This window comes from Trichogramma pretiosum, unplaced genomic scaffold (assembly GCF_000599845.2).
Source record: "Trichogramma pretiosum strain Unisexual culture from Peru unplaced genomic scaffold, Tpre_2.0 scaffold6, whole genome shotgun sequence".
Classification (NCBI taxonomy): domain Eukaryota; kingdom Metazoa; phylum Arthropoda; class Insecta; order Hymenoptera; family Trichogrammatidae; genus Trichogramma; species Trichogramma pretiosum.
This window is the reverse complement of record NW_019641678.1, coordinates 2,584,019-2,609,483: the sequence shown is the minus strand read 5'-3', so window position 1 is coordinate 2,609,483 and position 25,465 is coordinate 2,584,019. Positions and strand designations below refer to the sequence as shown.

Here is a 25,465-nt window from a genome sequence, read left to right as displayed (position 1 = left end):
TCTGAAAAAACTTTAATTAATAACTTATTCATACTGTGTTAAAATTTACATTTTCATTTTTTGGTATTAGAATCAATCATTTATAATTTCTATGGAAGATATATTTATTCAGACAAAAATTACAACTATCGATTAATTAAATAATACGATTTATAGTAAATCGTGAGAGCAATCAAGAATTGTACTGAAATGAAGTTTGAAACTCGATTTGAAAACGTGAACGAGATACAAGACTCGGTCCGTAGACTGACGTTATTGAAATAATAGTAAAAAGTGGGAATAAACAATGTCGATGGACCCTTTTGTGTAAAGCTGAATTTTTAATGTAAATGATTTTATATAAATGTGTGGGAGCATCATTGGATAATGGGACTTTCATTAATGGAAATTAATAAGTTAATCAGTAAAATAAAGTTTGTTAGTTACTTCAAGTGATCATTTGAAAGTTAGTAAATAAGATGAATCTTCTAAGATGTTAAAATAATACACTTGGAAATAACTTGAAAATACATTTTTTTATCATCACAATGTATTATCGCGTAATTTTTAATCATACATATCCAACATGAATAAATTTTGAATTTATTTATTTACAATGGTCATTAGTAACAATTCTTTTTCTGTGTATTTTTCCCTGCGTATATTGAAATAGTTATTTGATACGTTAATAAATATTTACTAAAAATTTTTCATGTACGGATGAAAAATGAAATGCGTTAATCTAATTTCTTCTTACTAGACTTCAATTTGAAGATTATCAGCTACATAGCAAACGTGGTACTGTAACAATTATGATTCACTCGCTATACATTGAACTTTTATAATTCAGCTAGTACATACAAAAACTATTGAAATCTAAAGTATATAACTGCCTTTGGCTGCGAAAAAATAGATAAGTCCCCGGATACGTGTAATTATAATGCCCGAGGCCGATAAGCACGTGAATTGTTGCTTTTTTTTCGCTGCCTGGACCGGTATGCTGTTTTTCGTACAAGGTGTTTGGAAAAAAACAGTTCTGTTTATGCACAGCGGCCAGGAAATGCTACTTTCAGGCCGCTGGTATAAAATAGTAGATCAATTTAGAACCACAGCCACGTACGAATAGTGCCTGTTTCACACAAAGAGTATAACGTTGACATCGATTTTTTTCAGTATACATTCACTTATATAAAACCTAGAGTAATTATCGTTTCAAGTTTTAATTTTAACGCAGTATCATTTTATGTAAATGTATGTACAGAGTGGGACAATTTCAAATAAATAGAAAGAATTATCATGACAAATACATCATTTCACTATTTATATATATGTACAACTGTCTTAGCATTCGCTTATGCATAATTATTTGATATGTAAAAAAAGTTTTATTATGCAATAATATATATGTCAATGTTAGAGTCTTTTGAGAGCGCTGTTTTGATGTCGGCGATGATGATGGTGAGCTCGACGGCTGCGATTCTGGCATGGCTCCTTTTCTGACACTGAAACTCAGTCGGTACGCTGGGTTACCGGTGGAAATTCGGCATCGTCATCTAATCGGAACGCACCAGCTTTCGGTGGACTTTCCGTCGCAGCGATTATCTCGTGATACTTTTCCGATTCTACGAGCATAAAGAAATACAAGATCATATGTTGCGAATGTCAATTACTCATCGATACACGCGTAAAATAATTTTAATTTTTCAAACCACTCCTGCTCATTGTCTAATAATATTTTTGTATTATAATTTTAATTAACATCAATCATATCATTTTGATTAATAATTGTTTCGCACCTTATTGCGGTTACTTTATCATTTATATATTAGTAATTATTGAATTATTTGCCTGCATTTCACACTTGTATCATATACAGTGCGTGTGTTTTCTTGTCAGTTATTATATGCTTTATATTTATACGAAAAAGCGTTTAGTTAAAGGAAGTAAGCGATTATGTTAAGAGAATGTTTCATACATAATAATGTAATCATCAGTGCCCCCATAAAAAAAATTGGTGTGTGATGGTTTGGTGCTAAGCTGAAAAAGGACTTGTAGAGTATAGAGGACATACCAGTACCTGACATGACGTCGGGTGAGCGGCCACGTAACGCACCCGCGTAGCTATTTAGGCAGGCTTCGAAGGATAATTTTTTATATAAAAAAGAGAACAAAAATAAAATACACATCAATCAACATGTAATTTTGGCATTATTAAAAGTATAGGTGAGTATAGGATAATGGATGCATATGCATTTTATTCATTGGTATCAAATATCACGTATTTTGAATATATCGTATATAAAATGCATACAGTAAAAAAAGTTTTGTTGACAAGCAATGATATAAAGGCTTTAAATGTGTTCCATACTCCATAATCCAGAGCAAACACAATCGTGCGCAAAAAATTATTCTAATTAACTTTTCGATCATTGATTCCAAATCAAAATAATATTTAAACTGATAAACCTATGTATTTTCAACTATGCCTGATTAGAATAATATTTTATTCAATTACCATCATGTTATTGCACTTTTTTTATATCTTTTTGAGCATTTGAGAAAAATTTGAGATTAAAATCGATAAGCACGTACGATGTTTGGCATAGCATGAATAGAAAAAACTACATTAAACATCAATCTTTTTCCTTGCCAAAATACACAAAACTTTTCATATTATCAATAAATTAAACATAACAGAGTTTTATTGCACACCAGAAGCATTTGTGTGGCTGCTCAAATCTTTTCATTTTTAATAATCAATGACATGCAATTTTTACTGAAAAGTACACATACCAGTATTTTGAATGGACTGCGGTGGTGTCGCAGCAGTTTCGCCAGACCCAGAAGCTGCGATGCCAGCACAATCAACTTCATCTTGTTTTCCATCTAGCCTGTAATTAAAGTTTTGTCAGGCCATTGAAGAAAATGGAGAATCACATTGAAGAATAATTTTTTTATACAAACCTATGTTGCTTGAAAAGAGTGCAGTCTCCACCTTCTTGAGTATCAAGATTATAAACATAAAGATATCCATCCGCACTAGCAACTAGCAACCTGAGCACCTTTTGAATCCTTCAATCAAGCAGTTAGCAAATATTTAATAAGATATCTTGGAAATAATTTATAAAATAATGTTTTCAGGCAGAAGCGGTTTCTAAATTTATTGTATAAACTTACGTTGCGATGGCACAGACATTTTTTAACCCTTGAAAAGGTAAATGAACACTAGCAAAAGCTCTACCCTGATTAAATACATCTGTTACTTGAGAAGGTAAATAATTAGCTGATGCTGTAACAGCTTTTGATAAGTAGCCCATCCAACTTTGTGTTTCTTCGGGTGGTTGTTGAGGCCTGAAATATAAGTAACTTACAATTCAAAGATATCAGTAATGGCTATCTAGTGAAAATAATCTTTTTTTTTATAGCTTACACTTCCTTTGGCTCTTCCAATTTAAATATATGTACAGTTTCTGTGTTGCTTGAGCAGCACAGAAACATAGAATCTATACTGAAGCTCAAACTGCTAATAGAAACACATCTTTTAACTCCTCTTCTGAATTCAAACAATTTAGTTCCATCATGAACCTGTAAACAGTGATTTTTTTGATATTGTCATTTCAGTATGGTTTCCATTTATCGAATAAAAAATTTTTAATATTTACATGAAAGACTCTGATGACTGTGCCTTTTTCTGAAGCAGTGGCAACTTTTGTACCATTTGGACTAAATGCAAGAGCAGCTAAAGGGCTATCATGAGCTGGTATCATAGTTTTTGCTTGCTAAAAAGTTTTAATTTAAATAAAGAAAAATCATTAAAATTTTATAAATTTATTAAAGAATGAATGGAGTGATATTTTTGTTAGCTTACTAAATTAATGGCATCAAATATTTGAACTTCACCAATGGTATTAGAACCAGGGTAGGCTAAATAGCAGTTATCACTATTTATTGAAAGCGTGCAGAGTCCAGCCAAATTTGGTGGAGTGTCTCGAATTGTATGTAAGACCTTCATATCTCTTATATTATGAATGTAAAGTGATTCTTCCAAACATACTACTAATCTCTATAACAAATATGATTGATTCATATACAAAAGGAAAGTTTTAAGTTTTTTTTGAGTTTTTAGAAATACTTACAGCTCTATTAAGTTTCACAGCCAATATTGTATTAGAGTAGCTATAATTACATATCTCTGTTCCTTTTCTAAAATGGCAAACTTTAAGTTTCCTGGGTGATGAAGAACTGACCATGGCAATGAGGCTACTATTGAATAGGCGCTCGATAATGCATGCATCTTCCGTTTCTAAAAAATTAAAAAATCAAATTACTTGTGAATTTCAAAATATAAGTACAGACAAGAAAAATTTGTTCTTAACCATTTTCAAAAATTTTTTCCAATTGATCCACAGAATTGAGTGAAAAAATTTTGTATCCAGTTTTTGAGCCAACTGCTAGCGACCTAAATTCAAAAATGTTTTTAGAAAATAAAATTTGTCATTAAAATGACTTATTCTCAAATAATTATGTTATAATAATTGGAAGAGTAAAAAAAATTAAATAAACAAATAGCATTGTGCCATCAAACGAGTAAATGAATTGTGAAACATTCAATAACAGCTGCATTCATGCACATACACATGCATAAATTTCAGCAAGAGCATACACATATGTGGACGAAGTGGGGATAAATAAAGAGTAAGACAAAGAGAGAGAGAGAGAGAGAGAGACAGAGAGAGAGAGAGAAAGAGAGAGAAAAACTAAACTGTCATAAAAATAGGTATAGAAAAACATGATGAGATTGATAAACAGGTAGTACATAGAGGGAGATATCAGTTGTAAGTACTTACGAGCAGTCTTGGTTGAAATTGACAAAGAATATTTGTGCATTTTGCGGATCGGTGGTATTTTGAGTTGCGAGGTTCATTAGTCCGGCTAAGCTCAACTTGAGACCTTGTGTTATTACGTCAATGTTTCTCGTGAGGCTTTGCATAAAATGCGCTGTTTTATCGCACTGCACACGCACTTGGAGCGAATGAACAATCCTGCTTGAGAGGAGTTGCTGCAAGGTTGTCCGTTACCACGCAACAAATATATGTATATACTGCAGTAGTGTATACCTGTGTGGAGAGCGAGAGAGAGCGATAGAAAGAAAAAAAGAGAGCGAAGCTGGGTACGCGAATCTTCTTCGTCTGAGGCAGCGTCTCTCTTTTTAGGTCTTATGCAGCAGATTGTAGCAGCTCGTCAGTAAATAAAATCTAGCTAATAGCAGCAGCAACGACGATGACGATATCAGCTGTTGCAGCTCGGGCGAGCGAGAGATCAACACTAGGCCTGAAATGACAACAACATAGGTATATACATATAGATATACGCGCACAAAGTGCAGCAACGCTGCAGTGAGCAGTCTGCTCAACTACAATCTATATAGTGCTATACGATCAAAAGGTAGGGTAGAATATGTATGCATACGAGTGAAACAAAGCCTGGCCTGCGTTGGCAGCTCGTTACAGCTATGGCCAAGTTACTGATGCAGAGTTCTAAGGTAGAATGCACTTGTCAGCGCGACTGTCAGTTGTTTTGCAGTGGCGTCAACTGGATAGTCGGTGCTATTTACTCACGTCGTCGTGTATTACAGTCGATGCACAAATCGCAACAATGACTGATGACTCGATGCGAGTGGATTGTGTGTTGATCTGCAGTTTGGTATAGCGGAGCTCGTTTGCGACTGCTACTACGACAGCTACTGCTGCTACTGATGCTGATGCTGCTGCTGCTGCTGCTGCTACTGCTGCTACTGATGTTGTGTTATGACTTATGAGTTCCTCACAGACGGCTGCACTTCATGTATATAATATTATGTTTATCTTGTGATATGTATAAAACAACGAATAAGTGATGAAATATAGACGTATTTGGAATTGGTGCAAATCTACATAAAAAAATCATGAGCTAGGGTACCAGTAATGCGAATATACGATGTCAAAGACGCTCTAAAGCCCCTATACAGAGAGCTTTTTTCTTTGCAATAATCCTAATTTAGTACGTGGCTCAAATACTCGCAGTGATCGACTACTCTGTTTAATACTTCAATTACCTACCAAACTCAATTGGTGAACTCCTCAAAATCATACATTTGGATGGAATAAACTTTTTAATATAAAATTTATCTCACGACTGAAGAAATATCGAAGCCAAAGATCGAAACCAAAGAGGAAATTAAAAGTATTAATGGCTTTCTTTCCAAGAAACCACCAAACAAAATCATCCTCCTGTGTTTACCAGAAAATTTCACAAATTTGTTGGATATTTTTCAGTTTCACTCTGGCTTAGCCGTTAATAAATAAACCACCTTAAATTATTAACATTTTTCACGATGTAATTACGAAAAACTAATTAAAAATGTGTAGTTCTAGAATTTAGCGTTTTTTTATAGAACATTTCAGTTCACATTTTCAAAACTTTCTACTAGACGCTAGAAATCGACAGTTATTGAAAAACACTCGGCATTTTTTTCATTTACTTCAAAAGTATTTAAAATGTTTTGTAAGTATTCGTAATTTATTCAAGGACTTGTTTTTTATGGAATAAAAAATCCATTTCTTTTTACCTATACAAATAAATCGTAAGCAAATGTATAGTTTCTACATGTATTCCACAAAAAATCAATTTGATAATTTTCACTTTAAAATCTGAAAAGGTTATTATTATTGATTAATTATATAAATTAAAGTTTTGCCGCTTTTGAAAATCATTAAACTTCTTTCTCAATTAGGTACTTATCAAATTTCTAGCTAATAGACTGGAAAAGGTAACGAATATAAACCTACTTAAATAAGACATTCAAAAATTTGAATTAGATTATTAAATCCTATCATATTAAATAACTTTATCAACAGAATCTTAGGTAAAGTGTAGTGAATTTTCCGAACAATTTTATCAGCTTACGTCTTGTTATAAGAATATTCTCCTACGTTACTTACATACATTTTTTGAGTCAAATAGAACGGATATAATTCAAATCTAAATATCACTTCTCCTGACTTGCAACAAATAGATAGCTGGAATCAAATTTTCACTCATTATATTGCTGCTTATTGTATAAGGCAATTTTTATTCTCTTTATGGTCAAGAAAATTATGTACTTCTAAACTTGAATTCGTCCTCTGTTAATTATAAAAAATGACTTCAATTAAAAGTTTAGTCGATTCGAAATTGTCTTTTGGCTGGGCGAACGTGAGTCGTAACTTGGCATAATAGTTTGAGTTACGGAAAAAACTTATTTTTATGTTTTTAAGGTTCCCATAGAGCCTTTTAGAGTCATATTGAGTAGACGTTTCTGCTTGTTTGACCGATTTATAAAATTAAATTTTCGGCTGGATGAACTTCCGTAATGACGATCTTTCGCTTCGCTTGATTCGCGATTTTTTTCCATGTCAGATCCAGACTCAGATTTAAGATTTGATGCTGAGTTAAAAAGTTGTGGTTATTTAAATAAAAAAAAAGTGAAAATTTGTTTAAAACATCGACTGTGAGAGTCGTTTACAAAGTATTACAGTTAAAAACTCAAGATTTAAATATGATCAGAGGTGATCATGAGTGTAGAAATTTTCACAGATTTTTCGGACAAAATGGCGTCTATGTATAGGCGCGAAATGCAGCAAAAAAACGTTACTTGGTAAATTCTATTTCAGCATGATTAAAGTTTTTTTTATAAAACTATCAAAGAAAAAACATTTTTTTAATTCTATATCATATAAACGAAAGAAAAAAAATTAAAAATTTTGAATCTCTAACTAAGAAGATTATAGCGAGTGTGAGAAAAAATTTTAAATATATATCTTTCAACAATGAGCGTCTCAGTTAATCGTAATTTTTCAAGGTTTTTTACTGTGGCCATGAAATTCTGAGTCATTCACAAAATTATATGCAGCTAGAAGTGTATTTCAAGTGATGCATGAAATCTGTTTCATTCGTACAATGTATTTTTGAAAATAACTTTGGTCAAGTGTGATCTGATTAAAATTACTTTTAAAAAAGTAATTGACAACGGCACATTATTCAATCTTAAACGTGCTTGACTAACGGAAAAACTCATTCTCAATCCTTTGTTTTGAACATAGCAACTCAAGCAATATTCATTATAATATAAAATCGTTCACATTGACCTTTGAAAGTCGGGTTGACAAAAATAAACGTGCATAAACAGGTACAAAATGTCGTAAAAATTTGTCGAGACTCGTCCATACTCTTCGAATTGAACTTTGTAATTTTGTTAATGGAGCCGCATCTCATAGAACTCCTGGATAGCGATATAATAAATAATAAAATTTCGTATGGCATTGGAGGTCTTGTCTTTTTTTGGATTCAAATATTTATACCTTCATAGCTCATGATTAGTAACAAATGAATTCAATAATAAAAAAGAATTGAAGAATTGAAACAATTAAGTGAAGAAAATAGCTATTGTATAAGATTATTGTTATTCTATACAATTTATATTCGATGAATGTTTGAAAAATAGCATAATATCATCTCCTTCACGGATTTGATCCAACTTTACGTAGCTAGGAGTACGTTAAATACGGTCGAGGTAGGCTGGCCGACGTCGTAGAAGTTATCCTTATAAATGGCGGCTTTAGCTCCATATAACACTTGTGAGTATGTGGACTCTTCGTAATGTAGGTATACACGTATGGAGACTCGTGTGGGGATCGCAAATGCGTGGCAAAGCTCGACGAGATCTCGTCATAGGCTCAACAGCTAAAACGAGAGCAAATATTCACTCGGTGACTCTGGGTCGAATGGCGAAGGTACTCATTCGACGGGATTCCATGCAGCTTTTACGATAAATACAGAATCGATCGGTGCAAGTGATCTTGGCACCGCGACTGTGCTCCCTACTGCAGTGGCACACGCATCGTAGCAGGTTTTGCTCAAGACTCGATAAGGCATGTCCCGAAGCGGTGACAGCTTGTGCGATCACGCGCAACAACAACTCGTAATATAGTTACCGAATGTTGGAACGATTTTTGAGCCGTATTTCGTGACTGCTAGCCGATACGTCACAAGAAAAAAATGTGTTCACTCAACGATTATCTCGATGAGTTTCATTGCTTTTATCATTCATTCGTGAATATTATGCGGCCTGGATCGCAAATTACAGACTCATCGCGCATAGAGGAAATATGGAGCATGGATATTTTATTCGATACGATATTTGAAGAGCGTTTGGCACGGAGTGGGTGAAATTGTAGCGATCGGTCTGATCAAGATCGTTTCACTAAATTCTTTGATCCCTCAACTAACATTTTGTTTGAAAAAAAATGAATCAATCCGAAAAACATAAAAAAGTAGGTTCCTATTTGATTCGTGCTCGATCAGCTACTAGGTACAGTTAAGTTTGCCGCCTCGTCGCCGGCGCAGCCAAGGCCATGTGCCGTGTGCCAAGTGGCAAGAGCAGCACCTTGGACATCCGTCGCCATGGTTATAAGGTGCACCGCACACGTGCCAAAACAACAACACAGAGTCGCTGCGCCCGCTAGAAATCGCGGAGCTCGCCCAGCCAGCAAAGTACGACTGTCGAGGGTGAAATCGAAGATTGGAAAGTATGGTAAGAGCGAGCGGACTCGAGATCCGGATGGTTGATAATCGATCGATTCGATCGGCAGATCCTGTCGCGAGCCAAGCCGGCCTCGGGCGATGGCGTCGCGGCGTCACGCAGCTCGACCGGCAGACCCCGCGACTCCATCCCCTCGCTGGAGGAGCTGCTGATGAGGCGCGACTACATGGGCGCCCTGACCCTCCTCGAGTTCGGCGACGTGGCCGCGTTCGGCGGCAGCGACTCCGTGGCCCAGTGGCAGGCCTACTGCGCCTTCCACCTCGGCGACTACAAGCGCGCGGCCGAGCTGTACGAGCGCTTGGCCTCGCCTCGGCGTCCCGTCCAGCTGGCCTGCTGCCTCTTCTATCTGGGCATGTACCCGGAGGCGCAGAGGTGCCTCGACGAGGCCGAGCCGGCGGCCGACGGCATCGAGCAGCTGAAGAATCGGCTGCGTCTGCACCTGGCCCACAAGCTCGGCGAGCGGGCCCAGGCCAAGGAGTGCGAGGAGCGTCTGCTCGCCGACCAGTCGGTCGAGGATCGGCTCTGCCTGGCGGCGGTGCACTACCTGCAGGCCCATTATCAGGACGCCATCGACATCTACAAAAAGGTCCTTCTCGAGAACAGGTAACGACTAGGCCCGCCTCTTAATTACGATCTAATTACGGTCGGCGCCATTTCACGCATCGTTCGAATTTGTCCAAGGGACTTTTTGGCGCTCAACGTTTACGTGGCTCTGTGCTACTACAAGCTCGATTACTTCGACGTGGCCCAGGAAGTGCTGCAGGTCTATCTGCAAAAGCACCCGGACAGCGCGACGGCCGTCAATCTCAAGGCCTGCAATCACTTCCGTTTGTTCAAGAGCACCGCCGACATGGTCGAGATGAAGCAGCTCGTCGACAAGGTCTCGACGAGCAGCCGCTTCGGCAACGATCTCATCCGTCACAACATCGTCGTCAGTAAACGCATTCGCGGCTTCGCGCTCGGAGTCACTCGTACGGCGATTCATGCTTTGCTCACCCTCGTTGTAGGTATTCAGAAACGGGGACGGCGCCTTGCAGTACCTGCCGAATCTCGTCGACGTCATCCCCGAAGCTAGGCTCAACTTGGTCGTGTACTACCTCAGACAGAACGAGATTCACGAGGCTTACGAGCTCATCAAGGAGCTCGAGCCGACGGTCCCTCAGGAGTACATCCTTAAGGCCATCGTCAACGCCGTTCTTGGCCAAGACAAAAATTCCGTGAGCATCCCAGCGGTACTATTTTACCGATCCCTGACTATAATCCAATTTTTTTCTTCTTCCTTTCGACAGCAAGAACACATTAAAATAGCCCAGCAGTACTTTCAACTGGTCGGAACTTCAGCCTCGGAATGCGACACCATACCCGGCCGACAGTGCATGGCTTCCTTTTATTTTCTCTATCGCCAGTTCAAGGACGTGCTCATCTATCTCAACACTATCAAGACGTACTTTTCCAACGTTGACAGTTTCAACTTTAATTACGCTCAAGCTCAAGCGGCAACCGGCCATTACAAGGAAGCCGAGGATGCCTTCCTCGCCATCAGGAACGAGCGATTTCGCAGCGACTTTACTTACGCGAGCCTGCTGTCTTATTGCCGTGAGTTCTGTCTGCGGAGATGCCCTTAATCCCTATCCTTTATTTTTCGTTCGGCCTGAATCATTGTCGAACTTAAAGTTGCGCCAACGACGTTTTTCAGATATAATGAATAAGAAAGGTCAGCTAGCCTGGGAATTGTACCTGAAAATGGATCCTTCGCCCGAGTCCTTCAGCCTTTTGCAGCTGATAGCCAACACTTGCTATACGGTCGGCGAATTTTGGTACGCAGCCAAGGCTTTCGACATGCTCGAGCGACTGGACCCGTCGCCTGAGTTTTGGGAAGGCAAAAGAGGAGCTTGTTGCGGAACTTTTCAGTACATCGTAGCCGAGAAACTACCGAGGTTGTTCGTTTTTCCATCGATCATCTTAAATTACCTACTTTTTTAACTTTTTTCTTGCATTTTTATCTTTAACATTCAATTAATCTATTATTTTTTAGAGAATTACTCACTGAAGTGATCAAATTACTGAAAAATACAACTAATTCCCAGGTGGAACAGATAATTCGAGTGATGAAAAAGTGGGCCAAAGAAAATAGGGTAGTCTGTTAGTTACTATCTGCTGATTAGTCTGAAATCACCACTCCAATGTGTATAGTTATTTAAAACGTGTTTATTATTTTACATTATATTAATGCTCATATTCTATACAAAGATGTTTCTTTAACATACATGTTTGTAATCAGGTATATAAAGATATTTTTAACTTTACACAAACCAAATTTACTTCAATTGATTCAAATACATTCCAATTATATTGTATTACATCCTTATTCATTTAACTATAATTGCACTCTAATTCATATACATAAAAGTCATGGTTTCCAGACTCTCGGACATTGAAACATTATATTACCTCAAAAATGCATTCAACTGGAATGATCAGTGTTACATCGTATTGTGTGCAAGCTTAAGTTATGAACAATCTTCAGTAGAAATTCATACATTTCCATCTCTTCGACGGATTTGGTTTTTATTTTATTTATTTATCCATTCCTTTAAAAAAAAAAAAACAATGTTATCGAAAAATTATTCACTCAGCTCAACGTAAATTGACCGTTTGTGTAAAAATAGAGTCAAAAGTTTTTTCGCCGAATGTTATGAGAATTTCTTGTTTTTGTTTCGGTCGCGTGCTGTAGTATGACGTGGGCTGGGTGATAAATCGTCTGACTCGATCGTTATTATTCGATAGGCCAATAATTTGTTCATCGCTCGCTAACTCATAAATATGATAATATCTTACGAATTATAATCTAAAAGATGGAGTGTTTATTGCTATACAATATTTATAATATTTATATGAGTGTTTCATAAATCACTCATAAATTTAATTTAAATTTCATTTCAATATATATTACACAGCGAAACATACTTTCGAGGAACGTAAAGATTTAATTTTTCAGCTGTAGTAATTACTCGGCCAATTAGAAAAATGTAAATATAACTGTAACGTTTTACAATGTTTACTTAAATGTATTCCAAAATACACTTAGTAATTTTTTCACACAAATCAATGTAAACGATAAAGTTATAAAAATATAAAATCAAACACTACACTAATTTTTTTATTGAATCAAAAGTGACATTTTCAAAATTTTCGAATGAATCTCATTACGATATTTCATCTTGAGTTGTACAGTAAAAATGGCTATAATCTGATTGAATATGGCATTTTCGGTGGATTACATGAAATTGACTGTTATTCTTTGAGCGACACAACTTTAATGAAAAAATTGTCAGTTGTAGAATAACAATTCATTGCACATTGCCATGGAATTACATTGACATTGAAGAGGATAAAAGCTCATTTTACAGAGTATTTTATTCAACAGACTATTTTTTCAAGCTCAGACTTAAATTTGAGAAACATATTTTACGTTATTAAAAAATGTTCATCTCTTTTTTTGTTCACATAAAGTCAATCATTAAATATTCGAAAAGCATTTGCCGCCGAATTTTTCGTAAAAATGATTAAATAAATATTTCACTGATTAAAAATCTGGCAGCTTATCATAATACATAATGGTGCAATGCAGATATTAAATTACATATGGAGAGTGTAAGGTAAACTATTTTTATTTTGAGTTCAGTCATATTATGGTCAGGCGACGTTACGCCACCTAGGAGACAGATCTTGAAAAATAAAACTAATGATTCTAAACGTTTACAAACAATTGGCAGCTTCGTAAATATAATACTTTAAAAATACAATAATAAGTCTAATTCTGAAAATCAATATCTAATATCACTCTTCAAGAATAAAAAATTATCAACAAAAATTCTTATGTAAATCAAATACATTCTTAAGTTATCGATGTTACTATTTAACACATGTAGTATTAATAATAGTTACAAATGATTGAATCTCTACTTTCATAATTTCATGTTCACGATTATATCAATATATATTTATGATTTGTTAGGATGATCTTACCTTTCATATTGATACTGACTATTGCAAAATGATGAAAATTTAAAAAAAATATTCGATGAAAAAGTGTTCAGTATAAGAACTAATTGACTCGTGGAATTGCATGTGTACCCACGAAAGAAAATGATTTTCAACGAACGTTTACTACAATATTTAGTTAAGTTTTGATGAAATGAAAAAACATGCTCCTGTTTTAACTCTAATTTTAAGGTTCTTATAAAGTTGATGAACGAACATTTAATAGATTTAGTTAGCCTAGTTAACTAATAAATAATATAAATCAAGAATTTAGGTAATCACAATTTCAATAAGGCCAGCAATCGACGTAAAAATGGATGTTCTTTGGCTTAAGACTGACCTTTAGCAAAAAATATTTTTTACGATAGATTTTTGGAGTTTAGTTAGTATTATAAAATTAAGAGTCCAACTCTTAAAAGGGCGTCAAATCAGTATTTTCATAGTCTAAAGAATAAATGAGCACATAAGCGCTTGTGTGTTTTCTTTTGTGTGTTTGTTTGTGTGTGTGTGTGTGTGTGTGTCTGTGTGTGCTGCAGAAAGATGTTATTGATTGATCCGTGGCATGTAGTTGATAGATGGCTTAATTCGGTTAATTGCGTAAAAATTGCAATTTTACATGAACTAAACATAATCTTGATCATGTTTTTTGCCAAAATTTCTTCGGTAGCTATTTCTAAGGCTACGCATTGCTGCGCGGCTCAAAGAAGTTCGCCCCCATGCCACGGCACCCATGTTTCAATTCCTATCCCTGAAAAATTCCAGCATTTGGAGTTTAATCAAACTTGCGTAAAACGTGTAGCGAGATTAAAATCCACAATTTTGTATTAATTTTTTTCAATTGACTTACCCTGGTCCTGGATAGTAGTAAGGCGGAGGTCGCTCATATTCGGTACTTAAAGGGGGTGCTACTGCAGCTGGTTGGTACCTCGGCGGTCCGCCATTAGGAAAATCCCAGTTTCTATGATAAAAAATCATTGGTCAGTAAATGTTGTTTGCAGTCAGCTTCCAACACAATTTTTCAGAGGGTGAAGTGTGACATGATAAATGAATGATAAGTGATTGATGAGTAATGATAAAACAAAAAAGAAACGCGTGTACGAACTTATGGATTCATTCGGGTTTGGTATGAACAGTAAGTAATCAAGTTCAACCTATCGAAACTTTTGAACCTGACGTATGCACGACCGCAAAAATATAAATTAAATGTCTTACTTTGGCGCTAGATCAGAGTATCTAGAATCATGAGAAGTGCCTTGATGCGCGTCAGCGATTCTTTCTCTATCGGTATAGCTGATCGCTGTCCCGTCAAGATAGCCTTCGATATAGGCTGTAGAACCATGATGATGAAGATGATGATGATGTCGATTATGCGCAACATATTTTTTATCAGGAGTACTGTAACAAAACATAAAGAACGAAAAAAGTGAGTATGAATGCTAATGAATGAGTCATGAAGTGCTGAGTGAATAAGTGCACTTGTTGCAAAGAGCCGTGCAATTGTACTTTGGGTAACATCAAGTGCGTTTTAAAAATTAATATTTGGCTAAAAACATCAAAAATAATTATCCGTATTCAGTGTCGAGCGAGGATTGTGTGCGTATTTCAATGACTGATCCACCAATGCGTGTATAGGATTAAGTGGCCTTTTTCGGGGGTAAAGTGAAAACAATTTATTTACATATACTAGTATATTTAATTGTAAAAAATATCTAGATTCTAAATATCGAAAAATAAAATTATTTTTTGCAACGTAGTTTAAAAATAGCCTCGTAAAATTAAAATTAAAAAAATTAAAGAAGAATATGCATACTATATCACTATGTGCAACAGGTATAAAACATGCTAGCTAGCATTATGCCTTTTCCATTTAATTCATTTAAAATACTTACTGAGCAAGGGGTACGTTATCCCTGTCGGCATACGCGTCATACAAATATTCACTGCAACGGATCGATTCAATCAGTTTCCATTGATAATAAACAAAGACGTGCTCATTGCAACTTTCATGTTATCGATTGCACTAACTCTTTTCAATAATGAAATAAACACTTTAATACAAGTATCGGTAAATGGGTGATGCGAAAAAAAAATTTGGTACCTTGAAAAAAAATTATGAGAATATGCCAAAGCCACGGGGAAAATGAGCATTTTTAAGTTAGCTTTTGACGATTTGTATTTGAATCGTCATCAATAAAATACGTAATTGTGAATATTTCATTATTTCTAGAATATTCATAAATATCTTTGGCATTTTTTTAATTGAAAATTTTGAATTACTAGAGTACTCACGCTTCAACTAGAGGTCCTGGATAAGGATCCGACTTTTGGTAAAGCACGCTTAATTTGACGCACAACACAATAGTTGGAATGAACAGGAGTAAACTCCAGCCAACGCTGGCCCAAAATCCATTCTGCAAACGATTTTTTGATTAATATTTTTTCGATTGATCTGTGTGTGATGAACTTACAAATGGATCAAGGATTTTGTTGCAGCTAGCCACTACCGTCGCATTGTACGCATGCGACACTGGTCCGCATTTTCCAACTTTTGTTAAGGTGCTATTTATCACGTAATCAAGATAATTATTTACTTGAAAAATGAATGCTTTGCCAAACTCTTGAGCGAGCTGTGAAAAAGAAGAGTTTATTGAATCGTAACATAAAAGTAGAAAAATTACTTGATTAATAAGTTTGATTTACTGTTTTAACGTGCGATGGTCCACTCGTAGATATGAAAACTTGGGCTTTATCGACTTGGTCGACCAAGGAAAGAATGGCCTCAGCCATAGAAGTGTGATTGAACTTTATATGCTCTTGTAGCTCGGTGGCGCTATCGCTAAGTCGATTGCTCAAATTACTCATGGGCACGACAATATCACGATGGTAGCCTTCGAGGTCGTAAGCGTTTTTGAGCAAATCTTCTTTAACTTCATCGTAACCGTTCGGGAGTTTGAGAGCGACCTCTCGGAGTTTGCCGGCAAGTTGCTCCAAATTGATGCTCGTAATATTGTCTTTCAAATTGTCGGTGAATTGATAAAATTTGATGTCGCTTAATCCACTTTGAGCCAAGGCATTGAGCTTTTCTCTCGCAGCCTCGCTAATTATTCGGTAATCATGCGACAAACTAATTTTCTGCTCGAGCTGATGAATCGTTTGATTGATATCGTATCGGTCGATAAAACCTCTGAGAGATTCAACGTCGACGATGTACTGAAGTTTCAATACCTTATAAATAGTCTCGTTTTTGTGGCAAGCACTATTGGATCAATGGTATAAAAGAAGATAAAATTGAAACAATCAAGCAATAGATAGAAATGCACTTGATAGTTGATTGTACTTACGTAACCATATGAGCGATATCGATGTCGGCATTGACGTTCTTTGGATAGAGCATCTGTTTGACATTCACGAACCGATCGAGCAATTCAAAAACGTGATTATCTTCGGGATGTTTCAGTGGTTCACAAACGACCCTTTCGGCAAGTATGCCGGTAACCATGTGAGCGATCGTCACGACGAGCAGCACACTCGTCAGTAAGAAAATTATCCAAACAGCCCTTTAAACAACATTGTTTGCGTAAGTATATACTATGCATGTCTTGAACGAGGATTTGTCAAACTCACATCATAAGAAAACGTGCGCCTGAACCTTTATTGCAGCAATCATCGTCGTAGCCGTCAGGGCGTTTTCCGCAGACTCCGCAAAACAGACCAAATGTTAAACAAGAAAAGACGGTGAGCAAGATACTTGAAATGCTCAATCCCAGGTAGTACCTGTAAGCCGATATTGAATTCAATCATCGCGTGGACAAATGTTTCGAGTGGCATGATTGCGTTAGAAGCGCAAAAGACAATGCACGATGCGTCGACTCGGGCGATTTTCAATAACACTCGTTGGTGCCCCAACGCGAAACAAAATAATAGGAAAGAAAATGACAATAGCACATTGTATTCGCAATGCACGAGGAGGAAGGAGATTACCTGTAATGCGAGTATTGATCGATATGGCGTTTCGCGTAATCGAGCTGAGGTAGGTAGTTCTTGTCGATGTCCATGCTGAGACGGTCGACCATCTGAACGATATTGTTGGAGACTCCAGCGAGCGAGTCACCGGCCCTTCTGATACTCGCGCTCACCACGGGTATGGTCTGGTTGACGGCTTGCTGGATTTCCTTTTGGATGTTCATGAACTCCTCCATGCCTTTGCGCACCTCGGCCACGATATTGCCGTCCATCAGTTGAGATATATTGTTCAGCACATGATTGACGGTGAGATCGGGCAACTGAACCATTGATTCATTTGTTATCATTGAATAATAGATAAATTCAAACATTTTACATAAATAATATGTATATGAAATGAGAGTGGAAAAGTAAAATGAGAAAGAGGAAATTTTGATAAGATAGAGACTCATGCGAGAGACAATTGCAGCTACCTTTGGAAAGTATCGATCCAGGTACTGTGCGTTCGAGTGCATGAAAATGATCAATAATTATTATTAGTACGAAGGAACAATGAATAATCAATGTTAGTAAAGAATTTTGTTTACTATTGATTGTTTGATAATGAATCATTGGTGTGCGTGTACAACTATGTCTTCGCAAGTTAATGAGCGCGTACAGTGCTTAGATGATTAAAATTGGTGTTGTTTTTTATTTGTCATGCTAATGTCGTTCATTTTGTTCATATATTTTATTTTTCATATTTATGATCACGAATGAATAAAAATAGGCGGGACAGTTATGTTTGAAAACGAAAACTTTGGAAACAATCGTTACTTAACCATACCGATGAGAATTTCATTATTTATAGTAGCTTTACTTCAAAAGCCTTGCCTCGTATGAAAAGCTCTAAAAAGCTCAAGACTCGTCAATCCGCGGCTTACGAGAACGAGTTCTAGATTAATTTCCTGGCAAATAAGGTTTGGGATTTTGAAGCTAATATGTCTCTGATTTACGTAACTCAAAGATAGATTCAATTCGGATCTATTAATAAGATCTTAGTTTTTTATCTCAGCTGAAAAATTTAGTCGTCTTGAGTATGAAAAACTATTAAACGATCCATTTTATCTTGAAAATTTTCCAGAAAATCCGTATGAATCATTCGAGTGCATATTTTTATGCTAGTATAAATAAATCAAACAAGAAAAATATAAAAAATTTTACGTCAGCATTGTTATGTATCAATTGTTTTCGGTTTTCTTGCACCATTTCTCGTCTGCATTCAAGAAAAAGCGAGAAAATATCGAATTTATTTCATCGACGATCATCGTCGATTCTATATAAAATGTATCGTTAATTCTGGGACATTCTTCCAAAGCGGATCAACAACGTAAACGTACCTTGTCGAAGTCGACTTTGACAGTCATCTCGCCGATTCTGTATTTGTTCATAAGGTCCTTGCACTGCTGCGTATCGCAGCTACTGAGAGTCTGGAGCAAGTTGTTGCGCACTTTTCTCACGACTGTTGACAAAAGAAAAAAAGAATAAGTAGAAAAGAAGCAGATACTTTTGAGAGACGAAAGCTCGTGCAAAAGGAGAAGAGGATCGACTCACGAATTTCGAGATGCGAGGCGTTGTTGCGCAGCTCCCTCGTGATGTCGGTCATCATCTTGAGGTCCTTGCGTATGGGCGACAAGCCGGCGACGATGTCGTTGAGAGACATGAGCGAGACGGCGTGCGACGACTCGGCCAGCTGCTCCGTGACGATCTGGCCGCTCGCCCGGAGGATCGAGTTGAGCGCCAGCTCGAGCTCGTCGTAATTGAACTTGAGCAGGGTCTCGATCTGGGACTTGGTGGCCTGCAGGTAGGTGCGCAGGTCGCGCAGACTCGTGGCCGCGGCCCTGGGCAGCTCGCGGGTGCCCTCCTGCATGTACTCGTTGGTGGCGAAGGCGCAGACGACGCCGAACAGGAGGACCGTGGCGCAGCCGATGAGCAGGAAGCTCAGGACGACCTTGCGGCAGTGATCGTGCTTCTTGTCGAAGGGGGCGCTCCGGGCGCCGCAGCGACCCGCGCAACGACAGCAGCAGAAGAAGAGGCCGACGCAGGGCAGCAGAGCGGCCAGCAGGAGGCCGGCGAACGCCACGGCCCCCAATGCCCCGTAGTGCGTCAGCAGCTCGCGCCATTCGCTCGCCGGGTCGGCCAGTACCAGCTCGCCGTCCTCCTCGAACCGGATCAGACCTGCGAATTAATCACGCAATCGGCTATGGACTCTCTTTCGCGCTAAATAATGACGAATCGACTCGAGCTATCTATAGTAATTCTACGCACGAAACTACGGCATGAAACGCCCACACTGGTCCCTATGAGCTCGCTGCCCCGAAATACTCCGCTGTGCGACTGCCACGGGGAGGCGCGTTTATTTTTACGCACTTGGAGAAAGATGGAAGAAAAAAGGCGAAAAAAGAAAACAGTGGGTGGTAGACAAAGAAAGTTACGACGAAAAGCTTATAGCTGGGGCCCGTTGTTGTGACATTGCAATCGCGGCGGACTGTTTTTTTCGATCGCGCGCCTACGTACTACGAAGAACGAGAATAAAGAATTTGGGAGTTCTTTGGCCTGAGTCAACGGCTCGCGCGAACTTATTATACTTTGGAGATTCGTGGAAAAGCCGAAGGTAAAAACGAGGCGGATGCTCGGCGTTGTCTCTGTTTGTATCATAAGCAGGTGCTTCGACTCGGCGCTCAGCCAATATAGAGCTTCTACGAGGCGGATCATCGCGCGGAGAGAAGTCATTGTGCATCCTTGAGCGCCAATTAGCCTATGCACGTCGTTGTAGAAGCCAAGAGCGCAATAGCTCGCGAGCACAAAGCAACGGACTCGTCGCAGTGTGTACGCGTATAGGATGTGCAGCATAGCTGGCAGTGTATATATCATAACAGACGGGCTAGTCAGAAGAAGCAGCGGCAAAAGTCGCGATAACGAAACGAGCTTTCAACGGGACGTATCTCGCGTCAAGTACTTGTAATGTATTATTTAAGTGGCAGTTTAAAGCGATTCGGGTAAACCGAGCGCAGCGGAGTCAATGCGTACGTGCACTCGCTGCGTATACGTGTATGCATGTGTTTACAAGTATTAGGTCGCACGAGCGCGGAACCTGTAAGTACGAGTGAAGGTGCAAACGACTCGAATCTCGGAGCCGATCAGCTGCAGCGTCTAAGTGGACTGAGTGAGAGAAAGAGAGACAGTACGTATACACGCTCTACTCTATGATGCTGCTCTGCTGTGTATACTATCTCATAGAAAGGAGATACGCGACTCGAGCCAAGAGCTACATCGCGGACTCGCCGCTATACACGCAAAGAAAGATTAGGACCGTTACGTGTAGAGGCAAGCGCAGCAACGCGGAGGCAGCGGGCCCCAACGCTTCGCGATCCATCCTCCTCCGATCTCATCTCATTTTTATAATATGCGCGATCTGTCACGTTTGCCTGTAGCGTGTGTCCATGCATAATTAAACCATGTCAACGCGCGCCGAAACATCGATAGACGACCGAATGGACGGCTCAAAGCTGCGTCCTTACTATTTTAAAACCCGTAGGTAGTTGGAACAACGGCAACAACAGCAGTTGGTCGCCGCGTGTAACGGTCGCGTGAGTCACTCGAATGCGCTCGTCGATTATTCATTACAAATTAGTCCAGCCAGTTATGACGCTTAATTGCGGAGAGAAAAAAAGCAGCAGCAGCTCGTGTACATGTGTGCGGAAGGAGCGCAAAGGGGGACATTTAAACACAATAACCTCGTCGCACGGGCTGCTTGTGTAAGCTAGGCTAGGCCGTCGCTAATGTCATATGACTTTGCGTCGCTATATAGACAGGCGACGAGTTTTTTAGACGCAGGTTTCTCTATCTCGCGCGACTCGTACACATACCTTCGGGAAAAGCCTGCTTGGGATGTAGAAAGTCGATGAAGGCGTTGGTCACGTTGTAGAGCTGGCCCATGCCCATGGGGTCGAAGTCCGTGCTGGCGTTGTAGGCCAGCGAGCTCGTGCTGTTGAAGCCCGTGTAGACGAGCGACTTGAGGCCCGCGCTCTCGTCCAGCTTCCTGCGCAGCCTCTCGCCGAGGTCGTCGCCGATCGTCGTCGCCTTGACAGCATCGTTGGATGCTCCTCGGGACGGCCTCGTGAGCCAGGCGAATGACAGCAGCAGCAACAGCAGCAGCACTGGCCAGCGAGCTCCCGTCGCGGTGGCCATGGTTAATCGCGCACTGCACTCGCTATTCGCGACGCTGCTCCAAAAGCCCAAGAGGGCACGCTCGCTGCACGACTCTCTCTTTGTTGTCGTCGGCCGTCGGTGGCTTTGTCGAAGCTCGATCGGGCTACCGCAGCCCGGCCACACGCACGCACGCACGCACGCACACGCGCTCTCTTTCTCTCTTTCTGTCTTGCACACGCACACGCGCACGCTCACTTTTGGGTCCGTAGGCGCGCGACGAGACGCGGAGAGCTGCTTCGCTCGCGGTAGATCGCTGCCTACTGGGCCACGACCCGCGAGCGCGTCAACTTTCTGCGCCTACGTGTGTGTTTGCGTATAGGTTTATGCTGCTGCTATGGTACGCCAGGCCGTTCACTTTGTCGCTCGTACGCGCACTCAACGCGAAAGATCACGAAGAAAGAGCAGGAGAGAGGCGCAGAGCTCGACCGAGTTTGTCGGTACAGCATATACAGCAGCTGAACGGCGCTCGGGGAGCTCGGAGCTCGCGTTGTTTTCGCTGCTCTAGCCTATACAGCACGCACACTCGCTTTGATTGATAACTACCTACACGTCCAATAACAGTGTATGCGCTTCTCTCGCTTCTCCTCCCAACTCGACCTCCGCTGCTCCACGGTCCACAGTCTTACGATGTACAGTTCATACAGCAGTATTCTCTACATCCTATGTATATATATAGGTATACTGGGTATATAGTATATAGCCACAGCCAGCAGACTATAGTACCAGAACTCGCTGCTCGCGCCGCTGCTCGCTAACAGTCTGCTCAGTATGTGTACAACACACAGCGGAGTCTGACCCGTAACGTGTTGTGACTGGCGAGCCATTCTGTCAGTCGTAGGATGCGGTGCAGCCTGATGTCTGGCAACCGCGACTCGCACAATCAGACCCACTCTCTATTAAATGTTTTGCTGTCCTTATGCTGCAACGCCGATGAATTCGTAAACAGCATTGATCTGACCAATCGCGCGAAACTCCGAGTCGTCCAGTTCTACAATTCAATTGCTTCTTCCCATATTGATACATCGTTCCAATGAGCATTAAAAATAAAATTTATGAGTCCAATTCCAACTAGGCCTTTCGCCCTTTCATTTTAAACAAAAATTTACAGTGCGCGCGCACGCAGTCGACTCCAACAGCCAACTTTCAGTATAAGGCATTCATCCCTATTCGGATGACGTATCCCTCCACCAGCGTCCGGCCGCCAGTGATCGAGTCGGCTCAGCGGCGCATTTCGCAATTGCAGAGTCGCAGGCGGCGTACTTACTACAGTCGGCAGAGAGCGACGCGCTTTACACTAGCATTACTCTGCACGCCACACTCCTGAGTCTGTACAACTACGTCGCTTCTCGAGCATAATATAACTGCACACTCGTATATATTTCCTTAGAATGTCAACGTTCAATCTCTATTTGTGATATTTAACTCCATGCAAATAGTTATCAGGCAAATCTTGCTTCGATATTGCGTGCTTGCCTACGCTCTGTGATAACTAGTGACTTACCGAGTCCCTGTGTGTGTGCGCGCGCGCGTGTGTGAGTGCGTGGGTGTGCATGATCCTATCGCGTGTGCAACGCACTGCAACGTGCACATCGTAGCACGTCGCAGGCGGCTTACTCGCATCTCTCGTGCTTCTTTGTGCGCGATCAAAACACCGGCCGCTTTTCACGCTTCTTCAACACGTTGCTCCGAATCCTCGCCTCGGGAATCACCATCGGCATGGCCTCGACCGAACAAATTGGCTTGAATAAGACTTGGGAGTTGTCCTTGTACGAGCTGCATCGCACTCCCCAGGAAGCCATAACTGACAGCACCGAAATAGCTGTCAGTCCCAGAAGTCTTCATAGCGAGCTTATGTGTCCCATCTGTCTCGACATGCTCAAGAAGACAATGACGACGAAAGAGTGCCTGCATCGATTTTGTTCCGATTGTATCATTACTGCGCTTCGCAGTGGCAACAAAGTAAGTACAGCTCGTGCTTGGCCTTATGCTCTGATGACATTTAGAACTATCTCTGAGCTAGAATTGTTTTTGAAATTTGAAAATTTTTTTCAGGAGTGTCCCACTTGTAGAAAAAAACTCGTATCCAAACGCTCGCTCCGGCCGGATCCGAATTTTGATTTGCTCATTTCTAAAATCTATCCAAGTCGAGACGAATACGAAGCTCACCAAGAGCGAGTTCTGGCTCAACTCAATAATTCGCACTCCCAAGCTGCTCTTGTCAACTCTATCACTGAAGGTATCAAACTTCAAAGTCAGAATAGGCCTCAGCGCTCGAGAAAAAATGCCGGCGATGCAGACGTACCTACCGCGTCGGCTAATTTCAATAACAATCGATCTCTCAATCAAACTTCCAATGCTTCCACAAATAACAATCAATTGGAAAGTCCACAGTCTAATGGTCCATCTAGAGATAACCACTCCAATAATTCCAATGGCTTATCACAGCCAGTGGCCAGCCCTGCCGTATCTGGTGAGCTTTTTTTTGTTTCTGATCTTTTGCTACTGTATTTTTATTTCAACTTATTTGTGATTCTTCATAAAATGATTCAGGAGCAGCTTCAAGAAATTCTATGACGCCGTCACCAGTTCCATCCAATTCTAAACACTTCAAGCAGTCAAATAGTTTTCAGAATTCAGAAAATGATTCATCTAGTGCTGAAGCTGAAACAGGTGGTAAAGATTCTATGGTTGATACAGAAGGAGAAGGATCAAGCGATCCACTCATGCCAAATGAAATAGAATTAGTCTTCAAACCTCACCCTACTGAAATGGCTAGCGACAATTCCCTTATAAAAGCTTTGAAAGAAAATTGCATTAGGTATATTAAAACAACAGCTGATGCCACAGGTAAATATGATTACTATTTTTACTTTATTTTTTACTTTCAAAGCTTCTAAATCACTTAACGTATTATTTTTATATTTCAGTGGATCATCTGAGTAAATACTTGGCTATGAGGTTGACTTTAGATTTAGATACTGAAATGCTGTCTGAATCTGAAAGACTATTAAACTTTTGCATTTATATAGCTCCAACACCAGGCCAACTAGTGGTTTTGAGTGGTTCACAGACTCTTCGTCAAGTAAATGATAAATTTTGGCGTGTTAATAGACCTTTGGAAATGTATTATTCATGGAAAAAAACGTAGGCCCATGTTAAATTTATCAGTATTTTAAACTATAGCTTTAGATTTTGAAATGAATCTTTAATTTTTATTTTTTTTTTATGTATTTCATAAGTAAATTTAAAAATTTTAATTAGTACTACTTTTAATGATTAGAATTTTGTCATGACATAAAAGTGATTTTTATCAAATGAAGAACATGCTGAAACATAATGATTATACATCAATAAAACAAATATTTTTTAGACGATTTTAATTTGTTCATTTTTTTACATCAACTAGAAGTATTTATTGGTGCTAAATTGTATTAGAATAACAATGATAGTGCTGCAGATGAATGTATTGTGTGCCATTATGAAGCTATTGTGGTATCCGAATTTATAATAATTGAAAAATGACAAAAATTTATTTTTCCAGTATTATTTTTTTAATAACTTAATAAATACACATATAAATTATACAATAAAAATTCATATGATTTTATT

At 39.2% G+C, this 25,465-nt stretch overlaps 4 protein-coding genes across 10 annotated transcripts; 2 read left to right on the top strand and 2 right to left on the bottom strand.

Annotated features, from left to right (window-relative positions):
* Positions 1-570: 570 nt before the first annotated feature.
* LOC106657974 (WD repeat domain phosphoinositide-interacting protein 2) lies at positions 571-6,487 on the bottom strand. 4 transcript variants are annotated; one of them, XM_014379707.2, is made up of 12 exons: positions 5,449-6,487; positions 4,827-5,310; positions 4,356-4,438; positions 4,116-4,282; positions 3,848-4,042; positions 3,642-3,758; positions 3,410-3,564; positions 3,157-3,330; positions 2,944-3,051; positions 2,773-2,870; positions 2,051-2,113; positions 571-1,601 (listed from the first exon to the last, which is right to left on the bottom strand). In XM_014379707.2, the coding sequence occupies exons 2-12, from the start codon at positions 4,967-4,969 to the stop codon at positions 1,489-1,491; spliced, it is 1,416 nt and encodes a 471-aa protein (XP_014235193.1). In that variant the 5' UTR covers positions 4,970-5,310; positions 5,449-6,487; the 3' UTR covers positions 571-1,488. The 4 variants fall into 4 exon arrangements, with proteins under 4 accessions (XP_014235193.1, XP_014235194.1, XP_014235192.2 ...); XM_014379708.2 differs by having other exon boundaries at positions 2,057-2,113; XM_014379706.2 differs by having other exon boundaries at positions 5,598-6,487.
* Positions 6,488-8,972: 2,485 nt separating this feature from the next.
* On the top strand, positions 8,973-11,764 carry LOC106657912 (intraflagellar transport protein 56). Its single transcript, XM_014379615.2, has 7 exons — positions 8,973-9,589; positions 9,648-10,201; positions 10,280-10,529; positions 10,606-10,815; positions 10,888-11,194; positions 11,295-11,535; positions 11,634-11,764. The coding sequence occupies exons 1-7, from the start codon at positions 9,587-9,589 to the stop codon at positions 11,743-11,745; spliced, it is 1,677 nt and encodes a 558-aa protein (XP_014235101.1). The 5' UTR covers positions 8,973-9,586; the 3' UTR covers positions 11,746-11,764.
* A 1,489-nt stretch (positions 11,765-13,253) lies between these two features.
* Positions 13,254-22,548, bottom strand: LOC106658031 (prominin-like protein). 4 transcript variants are annotated; one of them, XM_023460814.1, is made up of 13 exons: positions 21,514-22,548; positions 19,199-19,822; positions 18,985-19,106; positions 17,624-17,925; positions 17,267-17,416; positions 16,984-17,199; positions 16,343-16,898; positions 16,111-16,269; positions 15,932-16,053; positions 15,532-15,582; positions 14,855-15,037; positions 14,490-14,600; positions 13,254-14,390 (listed from the first exon to the last, which is right to left on the bottom strand). In XM_023460814.1, the coding sequence occupies exons 1-13, from the start codon at positions 21,833-21,835 to the stop codon at positions 14,378-14,380; spliced, it is 2,931 nt and encodes a 976-aa protein (XP_023316582.1). In that variant the 5' UTR covers positions 21,836-22,548; the 3' UTR covers positions 13,254-14,377. The 4 variants fall into 4 exon arrangements, with proteins under 4 accessions (XP_023316582.1, XP_023316583.1, XP_014235314.1 ...); XM_023460815.1 differs by lacking the exon at positions 14,855-15,037; XM_014379828.2 differs by lacking the exon at positions 15,532-15,582.
* Positions 22,549-22,663: 115 nt separating this feature from the next.
* Positions 22,664-25,230, top strand: LOC106657898 (E3 ubiquitin-protein ligase RING1). Its single transcript, XM_014379596.2, has 4 exons — positions 22,664-23,815; positions 23,909-24,326; positions 24,407-24,703; positions 24,784-25,230. The coding sequence occupies exons 1-4, from the start codon at positions 23,573-23,575 to the stop codon at positions 25,002-25,004; spliced, it is 1,179 nt and encodes a 392-aa protein (XP_014235082.1). The 5' UTR covers positions 22,664-23,572; the 3' UTR covers positions 25,005-25,230.
* The last annotated feature ends 235 nt before the right edge of the window (positions 25,231-25,465 follow it).

What these genes read in the sequence shown, in the direction of transcription:
- LOC106657974 (XM_014379707.2), bottom strand. Translation starts at nt 4,969, where the DNA reads ATGCAAAGCCTCACGAGAAACATTGACGTAATAACACAAGGTCTCAAG. An exon ending in TATTTGATGCCATTAATTTA is followed by an intron (nt 3,759 to 3,847) that starts GTAAGCTAACAA and finishes AAAACTTTTTAG; the next exon opens with CAAGCAAAAACTATGATACC. An exon ending in CGACGTCATGTCAGGTACTG is followed by an intron (nt 1,602 to 2,050) that starts GTATGTCCTCTA and finishes TTATGCTCGTAG; the next exon opens with AATCGGAAAAGTATCACGAG.
- LOC106657912 (XM_014379615.2), top strand. An exon ending in TCATCCGTCACAACATCGTC is followed by an intron (nt 10,530 to 10,605) that starts GTCAGTAAACGC and finishes CCCTCGTTGTAG; the next exon opens with GTATTCAGAAACGGGGACGG. An exon ending in GAGCCTGCTGTCTTATTGCC is followed by an intron (nt 11,195 to 11,294) that starts GTGAGTTCTGTC and finishes GACGTTTTTCAG; the next exon opens with ATATAATGAATAAGAAAGGT.
- LOC106658031 (XM_023460814.1), bottom strand. Translation starts at nt 21,835, where the DNA reads ATGGCCACCGCGACGGGAGCTCGCTGGCCAGTGCTGCTGCTGTTGCTG. An exon ending in CGCCTCGCATCTCGAAATTC is followed by an intron (nt 19,107 to 19,198) that starts GTGAGTCGATCC and finishes TTTTGTCAACAG; the next exon opens with TCGTGAGAAAAGTGCGCAAC. An exon ending in CCAGGACCTCTAGTTGAAGC is followed by an intron (nt 15,583 to 15,931) that starts GTGAGTACTCTA and finishes GATCCGTTGCAG; the next exon opens with TGAATATTTGTATGACGCGT.
- LOC106657898 (XM_014379596.2), top strand. Translation starts at nt 23,573, where the DNA reads ATGGCCTCGACCGAACAAATTGGCTTGAATAAGACTTGGGAGTTGTCC. An exon ending in CGCTTCGCAGTGGCAACAAA is followed by an intron (nt 23,816 to 23,908) that starts GTAAGTACAGCT and finishes AATTTTTTTCAG; the next exon opens with GAGTGTCCCACTTGTAGAAA. An exon ending in GGCCAGCCCTGCCGTATCTG is followed by an intron (nt 24,327 to 24,406) that starts GTGAGCTTTTTT and finishes AAAATGATTCAG; the next exon opens with GAGCAGCTTCAAGAAATTCT.